At 33.0% G+C, this 14,583-nt stretch overlaps 1 protein-coding gene across 1 annotated transcript; it reads left to right on the top strand.

Annotated features, from left to right (window-relative positions):
- The first annotated feature begins 1,602 nt into the window (after positions 1–1,602).
- On the top strand, positions 1,603–5,447 carry LOC131671264 (O-glucosyltransferase rumi homolog). Its single transcript, XM_058947555.1, has 7 exons — positions 1,603–1,771; positions 1,878–2,049; positions 2,125–2,326; positions 2,662–2,940; positions 3,690–3,922; positions 4,278–4,465; positions 4,538–5,447. Exons 1-7 carry the CDS (start codon positions 1,654–1,656, stop codon positions 4,543–4,545), a joined length of 1,200 nt encoding a protein of 399 aa, XP_058803538.1. The 5' UTR covers positions 1,603–1,653; the 3' UTR covers positions 4,546–5,447.
- Positions 5,448–14,583: the final 9,136 nt, after the last annotated feature.

Genomic DNA, 14,583 nt, shown 5'->3' with positions numbered 1-14,583 from the left:
TACTGTTATTCAAATATACGATAGTAGTTAAATACCAAGAAAAGATTGATTAAAGTGAAAATGTGTTTACACTGGAAAATACTGATGAGCTTGTATTACATTTGGTAGAAGGATTGTATATTGATTAAACTTTCTTGCTGTTCTCCATACTAGCAGTGTTAGTACAATATAATACTTACGACAGTGCAATTAGAATAAAAGATGTTTAGGTATTTTTTAAGCCTACGTTAAAATTACAGAAATTCAGTATATATTTCTTATATTGACATATACAAACAGTTTTTCTTTCACGGTAAATTATAATTTGTTCCATAGAAATGTGGAAATATAAGTCACATCCACGCCGACATCTTTAACTCAACGAATAATGAATATGTTCTGCAATCTATAACTACTTATGGTGATTTGATGTAATGAGCTGTAATGATGTTTCCTTTGAAAAAATTCAAGGCAAATACGAGGCATTGGAACAGCCCTAAAATAATTATTAGAATCTTCAACTAAAAAAACACGCTCATTTATTAAAATATCTGCAGAGCTTGCAAAAAAAGAGAATAAAGCTCATCGATAATAAGCTTGTTGCCATGTATTCCATGCGAATAATTGATAACGAGAAATCTAAATCCAGATCAGCAAATTCCATTAGCGGCGGCGTGAACGATGCTTATACCCCCGCTGGAGGACAGAGTTTAATTAACGAATCACTGTAGCGCACAACTCTGCAGCCTAATTAAACGTGTAAATCTGTGGATTGTGTACGGGAATGCGTGATCATTACGTAAAAGGGTCATCTGCAACAGAGTCCGTCTGATAATGACGGACCAGAAGTACACGCCGCACGTGCCCATTTGATATTCTACGAATCTGTTATTGACAGTCTCAATGCCAATGGCCATGAGCATTATAGGACTTCATTTGTATTATTGTTAATTACTTGTTATGTTCATTAACATTGCCACATATCACTCTCATACACATCTAATGCCATTATTTTATGCAAAGCTTTCTGACTTTGCAACTCTCTCGAAACTTGCTGCAGCAAGTTAAGATGATGTTATCCTTATCCGAAACTTCGTCGAGTTTAACTTTGAGAAAAAACGATAAATTAATGTTTTTGAGGATGAAAACTATACTATTTCTTTAGAGGTCAATAGGCCAATCCCACTTCATTAGTACTTTGATAACAGACAGGAAATTAGCTACGCCTCGAGAAAATTAATATAGCATTATCTTCCAAGTTATATCCGCGTTCATGCGTTGCTCAGTTACATGCACGGAATATACTTGACATCCCTTATTCCAAGATTACTAGTTACAGAAGTAATATTGTTTGGATTCAAAGTAAAGCTATTTGCATTATAATGGAACGAGTTTAGCAAATTTAGTTATGAAACAAATCTAAATTCTCTATTTACATTAGAAAATTTTCCACCAATTCAAAGTTTAATTTCATTGAAAAACCATTATTACGTTAATTACAAGTCGAGTTCTACAAATCAAATAGTTTTTTTAACGACTTTCAATTTTAACCTAATAATCCATAATTCAAATACAATCGACAACTAATCAAAACATTAATTAGTTACAGAAATCAGTATTAACTAATGTAGAGCAGCCTTTTACGAGCAAAGCTTGATGAAGTAATAAAGAATTATGTCATCTCTAATGAAATTACTTTTCATTATTGTAATTTATGTCAATCAATGTACAAGCGACACCTGTACAACCAATACTTGCAACGTAAAGGAAGCTACGAATAAATACTCTAAAGGTATATCATGCAATATATATCTCGAGTGTGTGCGCATTTATACATCGTATACGTACAATTGACTTTGAAACACTTTCAATAACTTCACTAAAAATGTTTGGTATAGATGCGAATGGCAAGTACGAAAAATATCTGTCTGCGATTGAAGCGGCTGAAACCAATTACAAAGAATGCGACTTAAACAAGTGCAAGTGCTTAGCTAACGTCATAACGAGAGACTTGAGTACATTCGCCAAACACGGCATTGACGAAAAGTTGATTGAAGCAGCAAGACCTAGGTGACAAAGCTTTCACTTTTTAAATTGCGTGAAATATAAAGAAATAATCCGTTAATTTGTTGTTATTATTTGTAGAGGTACGTTCTATCAGGTGATCAATGGTAAATTGTACAGAGAGAAAAATTGTATGTTCCCATCAAGGTGTATTGGTATAGAGTATTTCATAACTAAAGTTATCGCTAATGTTTCCGATATCAGTATGGTTATCAATACGAGAGACTATCCGCAATCGAGTAAACATTTTGGCGAAGCGTTACCTGTTTTTTCTTTTAGTAAGGTGAGATTCCTTTTTTACGATAAATATCTCATCGTGATTTTTTTATATAGTTTTTGTTTCATGAACAATATATTTTATTTTTCGTGTATAGCAGCATTTATTTCTAGACTCACTCTAATCAAAAGAGCTTCTATTTTCTCTATTTCATTCCGGTCCTTTTTTTCCGACAAAAAATAAATGTCTGAATGAATTTTGCCTTAGAACCCAATGTGATATCAAACTTCTTTCTTTTTTTATCTGTACAAGCACAAATTAAAAAATAAATAAATAAAAAAGTCTAATAGCTTCTTACCTTGGCTAATGGAATACTTATACATTATTTTTATTTCCAACAGACTTCGCAGTACTACGATATAATGTATCCGGCATGGGCTTTTTGGGAAGGTGGCCCAGCTATCAAATTATATCCACGTGGATTGGGTCGATGGGATCAGCACAGGAAATCTTTGCACGAGGCCAAAGAGAAATATCCTTGGGAAACGAAAGTATCCAAAGTATTTTTTCGTGGCTCGAGAACCAGCTCTGAAAGAGATAACTTAGTTCTACTTAGCCGTGCTAAGCCTCAACTCGTTGATGCTCAATACACTAAAAATCAGGCGTGGAAGTCAGAGAAGGTAAATTAACTTTAAGATTTTTTGCCATCGATGTTCAAATATCGAATAAATTATATTACACTGCACAAAAATGAATATATCACAACACTAACAATACTAATAATAAGAAACTAAAAAGACCGGGTAAGAAAGTTTTTTCTTATAGTTAGTAATTTTTAATAGTACTTTTCTTTGTTGAATTAAAGCAGTTTTATTATTCTGGGAAATAATATTAAAATTAATATTTTATTTTAAGGTTCTTAATTCATGAAAAAAAAGTTATTATTTTACAAAATTTCTCTTTTTGCAAAATTTTTCTTATTTCACGAAATTTTTTAAAACTAGTATCATCTCAATATTAACTTAATGATATTACATCTTAGAATAAAAAACTGTTCTAAAATTGACAGAGAAACCTACTTAAAAGTCTAATAAATATTTTCAAAAATTTGTTATTTAAAAAACAGCTTTTGGTTTCTCATTTTTGTGAATTCCAAGTGTTTATTCTTTTTGCATCTAATCTTAGGAACAATAATTTTGTATTTCAAGATTTTTCTTTGTAAATGATACTATCATAATATGAATACAATATATCTGAGAAACCAGGGTCAAAACAGAAACACTGTTCAAATTCGTTTTCTGTCTGTCTCACTGTCGCACTTTAATGTGAATACTTTTTCCTCGAAAAATAATACGTGAGATAATTTAGTTGCAACGAGTATATCGCGACTAATAATGCGTCACTTAGTATCGTCGCGAAAATGTTGCAGGATACGCTAAACGCGCCAGCCGCCACGGAAGTCTCGCTAGAGTCCCATTGCGCTTATAAGTATCTGTTTAATTATCGCGGCGTCGCTGCATCGTTTAGACACAAACACTTGTTCCTCTGTGGCTCTCTTGTCTTTCACGTTGGCGAGGAATGGACAGAATTTTATTACGACGTTATGAAGCCTTGGATTCATTATATTCCTGTACCGAGTCATGCTACACAAGATCAACTAGAGTATGTATTATTTTTTAAACACTGATATGACAGTTATTTTTGTACTCTTTGATTCATTCTACTATGATTATGCAACGACATAATTTTGAATCTTATTGTAGAGTCTTCTAAGGCACAAGGGTTGACTTTTTAATTAATTTTTCGTTCAATTAGTTCCTTACGAACAATCTCAGAAAATTATTATGGAAACAAACAGCTGCAATTGTTCGCAAAGTAATTTTTAAATTATCTTTCGTTTAACAAGCTTTCATCTCTTTCTATAGCGTTTTTCAAGTGATACGAAGCAAACTTTTGCAAACTCAACAAGCATATTCCGCTGGGAATTGAATAAATAACATTCTATTTTATTTTACAGAGAACTGATTCAATTTGCTATAGATAATGATGCTATCGCTAAGAAAATCGCTGATAGAGGACGGAATTTTATTTGGAAAAATCTCAAATTATCCGATGTAATGTGCTATTGGAAAAAGCTGCTCAAGCGATACTCCAAACTTTTCAAATTTAAACCAATGTTCGATACCAAGTTGTTACAAATTTCAGGTAAAGAAATGAAGCTCTCTATAATTTATTATTCTATATAAATTGATAATATTTTTATTGTTCTCATATTAGGTACTTAAGAAAGCTCTATTCGGGAGATTATAACTGTGACACTCAAAGATCTCTCTCTTTTTCAACGTTAATATGTTTTATAATTCAACGTGTCTTGAGAAATTATGTATTAAGAAAGCATTCTCGTGATACTCAGTCAAGTTTCCATTTTTATATACTAAAAGGGACGGGGTGAGCAAAAATAAAAAAGTTTTATTTTAGTGGAAGATAACAAAAATGAAATTTATAAAACAAAACAATATAAAAGGCATAAGAACTCCGTAGAGAAAAGCCTGAAGTAAATTAACAAGTAAAATATATAAAACTAAGTGCTTTTATAAACAAACTTTTACAAATCCGTTTGCGGGCAAAGGAACTGGCCTGCCGCGCGCCCTGGATGTAATTGACCCGGAACCAAATAAAAACTGTCCGCGGTGCGTCTCACTCGAGCCGCCACAGCAGCCTTGCAAGGGTAACCTCCCTCGTTAGGCCTTACACGCCACAGAGTTTGACCACATCCCCGCTTACTCGAACTCACGCTCTTTCACTCGTTATTACGCTCAATAGACTACACCGGCCCTCAGGTCAACTTTGCAGCTTATCATTACCGTCCCTGGACAATCTACAATACCCGGAAGTTGAACTTCTCGCGAGGTCTAACGACCTCCAAGAGTCGAGGCTCTTGAAAGGAGCTACGCTTTTCCCTAATTACTCTACGTGCTTAAACGTTTTTCGCTCAAACGCGTTGAGTTTTTCTGGTTAGTATCAGTAACAGCGAGGTGGATACTTTTATTTCGCACGGGCCACGCGTCTTCTGGAGTTTTCTTCTACCGCGGCACGTTAACCAACAGGTGTTAGCGATTATCGCACGCTGTTTGAAAATTCCTAATATTATTAAAAAAAATTTTTTTATTTTAGGCCTTTTCTCAACGTTTTTAACATATACTGCAAAGAACAATATGATTGTATTATGTACACGCAATATATTGCCTGTACATCAATGTAATTAATAAATAAATGTTTCAAACAAAATAATTAATTTTTATTAGAAACACCTGTAGGCTTTATTATAACTTGTTCATCGATTGTATTTGCACTCAGGCGACTTAACAAACTTATTAGCAATGTGTACTCTCCAGTTGTGTAGTTGTAGATACACTGTGATTAAACAGACACCTTAAATAATCCCGTATCAATAATTAGAGGTTAACGATTAGCGAATATATACACGCATAACATTTCATAAAATTATCCAGATACTGGTCGTAAAATTGGCTCTTTGATCATAAGCTCAATATAACAATGGTTTCGAGTACCCAGTTTAATAAGATAGAACAAGCACAGAAATTTTTAAAAGTCTAAATGTCTACAAGGCTAAAAAAGGACTGTAATCGTCCGCAGTAGCCTTTCTCTTGGCAACGTGTAAAGTAGAGCCGCGAGCACCCAACGCCATCGACCAGCTTTGTAGCTAGCAGCCTCAAGTGGCATTACATAATCCATGCCCCATACCTCTTTCTCTAAAGCTTTCATTGTTGAAGTTCTCCCTTGAGGACGCGTTTAGCGAGCAGCTTGCTTGCTTGTGTGACAAGTATTCACGTAGCTTTGAACAGGCAGAGAGAGAGAGAGAGAGGACATTTCCCATCTAGACATTTTGTCGTCTTCGTCGTCTGCTAAGATACACAGCAGGTTATATACTGACTGTTGCAGATGCCAGGTTCACGGCTCAATGGATTCTTCGACTTGCTTTATTATGCGTTTATTTAGAAATGCAGCAACAATGAGCGCGACGATTATATTGCTTATTTATGCGTTATGCAATAACTCCTTTTTATATTTCATGAGTTACTATTTGTCAACGTTCTTTTTTAATTATATTTTAATTAAAAATAACTTCGATATAGAAGGTTCGAGTATCTGTACGAAGATGATTATAGACGCAGTTCAATAAGGATTACGTGCTACAATAATTCTGCCGAGGATCTAATACGGTAATTATAAATGAATTATGCGTCTCTTCATCGTGATCAAACACGTATTCCTTTCGACTTCAGGTCAACCTGGTCCTATTTTTCACAATTTTATTCAAAGCTCCAAATTAAATAAAAAAAATGATAGATAGAGGTGCTACCACCCCCCTTGTTCAGCACTTGCACGTCTGTGATCCCGGCCGACGCTGGCGCTCTCATTCTTTCGCTTTGTGTCAAAGTAATACTTGGTTTTTTCAATCATGGATATAAGAGATATTACTCTTACTCTAGTGAATCTAGTACACACGAAGAACTTCTGAAGTCACTGTAGTGATTACCATCTCCTCAACGCTATAAGAATCTTATTCTTGCTAGGTTTCAGCACTTCATCGATATTTCCGTATGATGGAATATGATACTGTGCTGAAGAAAATCTGGAAAGAATCGACAATTGGCGAAAACTTGTTCGGGAATAAACTTAAAGAGATCATTAAGTTGGTTAAAGCGCTAACTATAACCTTCGACGAATTACGTCAGCTGCGGTCCAAAACTTCGTCAAAGAAGCCCAGAAAATTGGAAGTATACGCTCCACTACTCCAAGATCTAACTCAGAGCACTGTTGGATGGATAGCATTCTTACCATCGAAACCTGTACGACAATCAGAGATTGCTAAATAATTGATTGAGGAGAGACCAACGTCAGTCTCACCATCAAAAGCAATAATGCCTGTAAGTTATATAGCAGGTAGACTTCACTTTTTGTATAAACACACCATATTTGGAAAAGATAACTTCGGACAATACGATTTGTTCATGGATTAAAAGCTATTAAATTCCTTTTATGTACCGAATCAAAGATCTTTATACCAACTGAGTTTTATCGACAGTGATACGTTGAATATGTCAGCATTGCTTTTAAAACTGCAAAAGAAGAAAGCTTTTAAGAAAAATCTTGCGTCGATAATTAGCAATGATATTTATAAAACAAAGATGATAATATATAATAAATTATATAAAGAATTAAAATGAGGGACCTCAAAATTTTTTATACCGAAATAATCGATCAAACATAATTCGTTATTTTCCTCGAGATCTTCTCGGACGGTGCATTATCAAGCTGGGGATCTTTCAGTAAAGGGAAAAGAGTTTGGGTTACTGGAAAAAATAAAAACCGTACAAAACTGTTACAGCCGAAACTTTATAATAATAAATAATAAACATATAATAAACAAAGAATAAAATTATCAAGGACTATATTAAGTATCGATATATCTTGATTATTCTCGACCGTTGTAACGGCTTTAAACATTTATGTCTTGGACTGTGAGGAAGAAGAACATAAGACAATTACATGATTAAAAGAACTTACCCGTAAGTAAAGTTCTATTATAATTATATGAGCGCCTTAATAAATAATCAAAGTCCTATCTCTGATATCTTATCATTTCAAAAGCAACTATTTAAAAATTCAAAAAAATGTAAGTATGACGGTAAAAATTTGGAGGTAGTGAATGAATAAAAGTATCTAGGATTTTGTTACGCAACGGGAGGAAGATACGGCACGCACATTAAGAGGATGGCACAGAAAGCACGGAGGGCTACAAATTCAGCTTGGGGAGTATTGAAGAGAGCCAAGATCAGCACGCTTAATAGGAGGCTGCATATATTATATACGATCGGCAAATCAGGGAGCACACATGGGGAGAAAATTTGGAATGACAGAGCTTCAAACTCATAAAAGCAAGAGTACCGGATGAAATCACAAAGGTGGAAGAGTTATACGAGGGCGCCGATAGCGCCTCTACCGTTTTATTTTATTTAGTCTGAAACTTTAAATAAAATTGTTGAAAATCGATCCAGGTCGACTTAAAGTCGCGAGAACTACGTATTTGGTCTTTTCAGAAATCTTCACTTACAAGTATATTCATTTAATCATATAATTATACGCAGAGAATACGATAATGTTACTTTCGATTGTCCCTCATATCACATTCAAGAGAAATTTATACAATGCACACGTGGCTGAAGTTTGAGTTTCATTTCCAAAGTACTTACTCCTACCTTGATTCTTTCGTTTCCAAAATAACATGTAGCGGAACTTTTTTCATAGCGGCTAGGAAAATACAAACGAATTTCTCGAGCATTAACTTTTATTTATTATGATTATTGCATATTGTATGGTGCAGTAGGTGTATTAAGACGAGTCACGTAAATAGGAGATTTGACAATAACAATTACAGACGAAAATCATATCAATTGACTTGTAATTTGAATATTAGTTTTCAATAACGTTCTACGTATGTTCTATTAGAAATCATCGCGCAAAAAATATATATTACACGACAACTCCTTTTCGGAATTTTTTTTTTTAATATGGCTTCAAGATTGAATGACTGATAAAAGCTAGTCTTTACCATTTATTATTGGAACAAGCATATGTGCATCCATACGCCTGCCACACATTATTTGCTGATAAAACGTGACATTCGATTTCTAATTTTGCAATCTCACGAGTGAGGCTTTATTCCCATGAAACGCAATATGTGCAATAGTGAAATGTATTGTCCAACTCCCACGCTTGTAGGGAGTACGTTGTTATTGTGTTGTCTTCTGTATAAAGACGCTCGACGACAGACAGAAACTATGAAATTATATCACCGCCCAGTTTATTACCTAGCCAACTACTCGTTCGCTTCACGCTACTCAATCAAATTGTTTTCGTCGTTTGCATTGAGTTATTTATTACCATGAGTGTACAGTTGTACAATAAAGTTGTGAATAAAGTATAATTAGAGGAAAAATATATTTCTTACAATATAATATATTGGCGTTGTAAATAGTTTCAGTATTTTGTGAAATATAAAAAACTTAGTATTTATTATAGATCTATCATTCAATGCGATGAAAGTAAGCTACATAATGACTTTCATGATTGTTTCGTGAATACAAAATCACGCGAAAGATGTAATAAGGTAAACTTTGTCAGATTGCGAAGAGTCGCGAGATACAAACTTGAAATCTGAGAAAACAAGAGATATAGTTATGAACAATAATGAAAGCAAAAGCTAAAAAATGAAAAAGATGAAAGATGAATCACGTAAAAGTGAGAGAAAACAAATGACGCGGCGGGAAATCAGTCGATAAGAGACATTCGCTGTGAATTTCGTCGTCTTACTCTTGTACGATAGCTAATCAAGGTCAGCCATTGGATAACATTGAGAGAGTTGTGAGAGTTTGTTGACCGATTGTATTGGTGTGTATTGAAGTATGGCAATTAATTGAGAACGGTTCCTATGTGCAAAGGTTTTCGTTTGTGATGAGTTATACGTGATGAGTTATATTGTCGAAAAAATTACTCTATTTATGTCTATTTATATAATGATATGATATTACTCAACCAGTTCTACAAATATCTACGTTATTGTCACAACATTGTATGGATCATCGAAAGAAATGAAAAAATCAAGATGAAGAGAATTGGCTTATAGAGTGTAATAAAGTCGGTAGAAGAAGCCGTATACGGTCAGACAAGCGCGTGCACTTTGATGTAAACAAGTTCTTACATTTGCTTTACCAACTAATGGCTGTTACAAGAATTAGTTACACAAACCAATGTTACAAAACTTTAACAAAGAATTCATATAACTGTAGCATACTGCGTTTATATAGCTGAGCAAATATGGCTTTTTTCCTCAATAAAGTTTTTCAATGTGACCAAGAATTTATCCCGCCAACAAAAAGATCATGCAGCAAAACGGCACACAATTGAAGAATTGAAGAAGGGTAACTGAAATTTTTTACCTCTATTGGCTCGCTCCTTTTACGTTTTCCTAGTTGAGCCTCTTGTTAGTAAATCATTCATTTTAACTCGATACGATTTTAGGGAGTTATTTTTCTGTATTAAACTTTTCTTGCATAACGTGATCCTACTGTATATTGTCTGATAATGATAAGTCATATATTATTGATAAAGTATATATTATTGATTAATTTCGTTTTGTTATAAATCAAATTGAATATAAATTATGTTCTCTTTTTCAATAAATATAGTACGTTTTGTGCAGCATTGTGCAAGTAAAAGAAAACGAAGTTCAAGATACATCGTATTCAGCAGATACGTATAAAAATTCAATCTTTATATTCAGTAATCAGTTATATTATAACTATCAATACAGTAAAGATGTGTGTATATATATACACACACACATATACATATATATATATATATATATATATATATATATATATATATATATATATATATATACTTTTAAATCTGAACAGAAACGTTTAAGTGTATTATCGATAACTAGCTGTGATGTAAATTATTTCAAACAACATCGACTGAACAAAGCAACTGTTTAACGTAATTTAAATAACAATTGTTCAACATGCCAAAAATCAATTAAAAATATATGACAACTTGCGCATAAAATTAAAGAAAAAATATAAGAGCCATTAGTCAAAAAGTTATACAAGAGACCAGCATCCTCATTTCATCGAAAGTTACGTTGCGATCGCGAGTCTAGAATGTTCGTTGTTGATTGCGCGCTTGCGTTCTCCAAGCGCGGATTGGCGGAGTGCCGAGCCAATCGGGCCGGGGGTTGAAAAAGCGCTGGCGGGCGAAGCAGCCCCCGATGTCTCGCAGTCGGCGCGCGGACCTCGAGAAGCGCGGTTTCAATTCGCTGACATGGCAGATCCCAACAGTTCGAGCTTTATAGTCACATGTAACGTGCAAATCACGACGAGCTTACTAGAACGAAATATGGTGAGTTTTGACGTTTTACGTATTTTTGCAGTTTGTTTGGGCGCGATATAAGTTAAGGATAAATTTCGGGCTTAGTGCTATGACGTTTTTAAAAATGATCGAGAGTGTGTTCTTGAATTGACACATATTTCATTAAAATGTTATGTTAAGCAGTATAAAACGAAATGAAATAATATTTTCAGCTTTGTATTATATGTTTCAAATATCTTTATTAAGGGAAGTGTATTTTACAATCGCAAGGAAATTCACCGTTCAACTCACAACTTTGATAACACTTTTGGGCACTTCAAAATTTAATATTTAACCATCTAGATAATTTTATCCAAATATTTTTATTAGAAACGTTTTCCAAAACTGACAATACTCGGAAAAAATACAATGATTCATAAGATACATTTCAGTCAATTGCAGAATTCAAATTTTTCCGTTAAAACAGCATGTTTCTCTAAATCCCCAGGCAACTATCGCGCAAACACAATATTTAATTTTTCTGCATGAACTCCAGTGAAAGAGTTTAGTTTTGTAAACAGCGAATTAAGAGCCCCCTCGATTTACTCTCTGCCAACACGAGTGTACAAGGGAATAGTTTACTGTAATAATGAGTCGATTGCGATTTTACCTACTTTTACTTTTTGGATAATTTCTTCTGAAAAGTTAATTCATCTTGTTTAAGCGCAACATGTTCATGAGCAAACATCTCTGATATATATTTTTCCTCTATGCGTTCATATTAAAAATGCTTAATTAATGTGATTATGAGAATGAAACATTTATTTATTCTTTCTTTTATTATTATATTGTTCCTTTCGTAATAATACTAAAGCGGTTTTCCACAAGACAAAAAATATGTAATGTGAAAATCAAAATTAGTATATAAAAATTTTGTGTGAAGAGACAAGAGGCATTATACAAAAAGCATACGTACATCATTATGCCACTGTTGTACGAGTATGCATGACGATTGTTGAAATACTTCAGGAAAATTTTTTCGGCCAGATTATTCAGATTTTTCTTGTACACTTGTATTCGAAAAGAAAGGTTCACAGTGTAAATTATATTGAAAATAAATTAAAAATATTAATTTAAAACAGAAAATTTTGTAGAAATTTTATAGAGACTAATCGTGTAAATTCTATAAAAATACTTGACACGTGAAATATTGTTTTCTAAAAAAGTTTTTTACACAATCAAACATAAAGTGTTGAAATTGGATGAAAGAATTCCATAATTATTATATGGTTACATCCGATACGTAAATTTTACTTTTTTGGTTTACACAACAGGTCTAAATTGGGAACGTAAATGATGTCGCGAGAAAAGCTATGGCGACCGTTTGAAAAGCTTAAGGAAGAGATGCGGCTCTTCAGCTATAAAGACCGTCTCTTAAAAGGATAACTGAACCTTTCAAGAAAACGAATAGAAATGTAAGGAAAAATTAATCTTATTGATTGTGATACCTTTGAGCAAATTTTAATTTTCACGTTTACCGGCTAAAGATTGAAAAAGAAAAATAAAAAGCACCCGTGAAAATAGATTATGAAATGTGTCCTATCTTTTGTAGTTAATAGTTGGTAGCTTGCTTAGGAGCCATGAGACCAAAAGCGAGACAGGGCGCGCACGGTTTATTTAAAACCTCGGAAAACAGTTTTCCTCTCTTAGGTTCTAAAATTTTCTTTGGACACGGATGAATTATTTTCATTGATAGAAAGGCTTGATTTTTTGGAGACACGTTTCCAAAGTACGTTTTTGTTAGTCAAGATTTTTTATCAAACATGTCTCGTCAAGTATTATAGTTATTATTTCAGAAAGTGTTATTTTCGAGAGAAAAACTGATGACATTATTTAAAACAAATGCAAAGCTATTTTTAAATAACTTATTAAAAAGTGAATATGGATTGAGATTTCAATTTTATTTACTACAATATTAAATAATTTTTCATATATTAATTTGAATTCTATAAAAAATGTCACAGACACAATTATTACGCATAAATAAAGAAATCTACTATCATTATGTAAAAAATAATTACTATAAAAAATAATTAGAAATTATTTATTTAGAAGATAGAAGTACGCGAGTTTGCACATTACTATTACTAAGACGTTAATCGTAAATTCATATTGTAGTATATGGATAATTGAGCATAATTGGCACGATTGATTTAAATATATTCAAAACTGAATATTTTTATGATTTTCTTGATATCCTCATTAATCTAGATTTCAGAATGATAAAAACGATATGAGGTTTTTTTAAGAGCCATAATTATTTGCTACTTATAACTACAAATAAGCTTTTTATTTTAATCTGTTTGAATGATCGTTTTAAAGATAAAATGGATAACTCAATGGTAACAGTAAAAAACAGGAAGATGGTTGCAGTTTTTTGGCCTTCTCCTCTTATCGGCTTGCTGACGCTCGTGTTTGAGAGGACTTTTCGTAATGCGTGCGAGTGAGAGAATGAGAGAGACAGAGAGGAAGAAAGACTGCAGTACACAGAAACGCAGGCTGATACCAATCCTGGTTTTTTATATCAAAGTTGGACTATTCTATCCGGCTAGCAACTGTCGGATAGAAAACTCCAAGACATTTTTCTTTTGCAGCGACACTGGTTCTTTCTCAAACAAGTACAAGTTCTTATTCCATTTTTATATTCTCTACTAAATTCTATAAAACGAAGAGAAAAAAAAAGGAAACAAAAGACTTCAATAATTATTGTATCAAAATTAACTTGACCTCGCAAGAAACCATTTTTTATTCTACCTGAATAGGGAACACCTTTTTTCAGTTAAATTAAGTTGGTCGCAGTTAAGTTCCAGAGATACTTTTATTTATTTGTCGATACACTCTTTTTAATGTAGATTAATGAATAAGTTTTCTGGTAGCAGCACGCATTATTCGCAGCAAACGGGCTCGATGAATGATATAAAATTGAATTTATTTTAAGATTTTTATTTGAAGTGTACGATTTTTATCGTGACAAACAACAGATTTTATTATTTTAAAATCATAAAAAAGAAATTTTTGAAAATTTCAATTTACCGTAAAAATATTCGATAATTGTTAATAAACGAATCATTTCTTTTCACTGTAAATTGCCTGGAAAAAGAGAACAAGATCCCCGACAGTCATTATTTTTGGATCTAATTTAAAAACAATACATCCGAAGATTTTTTCCCTGTTCAGTAACTGACTTTTCATTTAGTTATAAATACTGCAAGAAATCGGCGACAACATAACACTCAGTTATTATTAAAAAGCTACAGCAGACTCCTTTTATATAATTTTCCAAGTGTGATAGAAACCACAATCGATTTCGCGCCTCATTAGTA

Source organism: Phymastichus coffea, unplaced genomic scaffold (assembly GCF_024137745.1).
Source record: "Phymastichus coffea isolate CEN01 unplaced genomic scaffold, Cenicafe_Pcof_1.1 PCOF00122, whole genome shotgun sequence".
Lineage (NCBI taxonomy): Eukaryota > Metazoa > Arthropoda > Insecta > Hymenoptera > Eulophidae > Phymastichus > Phymastichus coffea.
Note: the sequence above shows the minus strand (reverse complement) of the source record. Positions and strands in the feature narration are given on the sequence as shown.

Bases quoted from the DNA above. Each gene is read 5' to 3' on its own strand.
- LOC131671264 (XM_058947555.1), top strand. From the start codon at position 1,654: ATGTCATCTCTAATGAAATTACTTTTCATTATTGTAATTTATGTCAAT. The intron at 1,772-1,877 runs GTATATCATGCA...TGTTTGGTATAG, and splicing joins TACGAATAAATACTCTAAAG to ATGCGAATGGCAAGTACGAA. The intron at 2,050-2,124 runs GTGACAAAGCTT...TATTATTTGTAG, and splicing joins ATTGAAGCAGCAAGACCTAG to AGGTACGTTCTATCAGGTGA.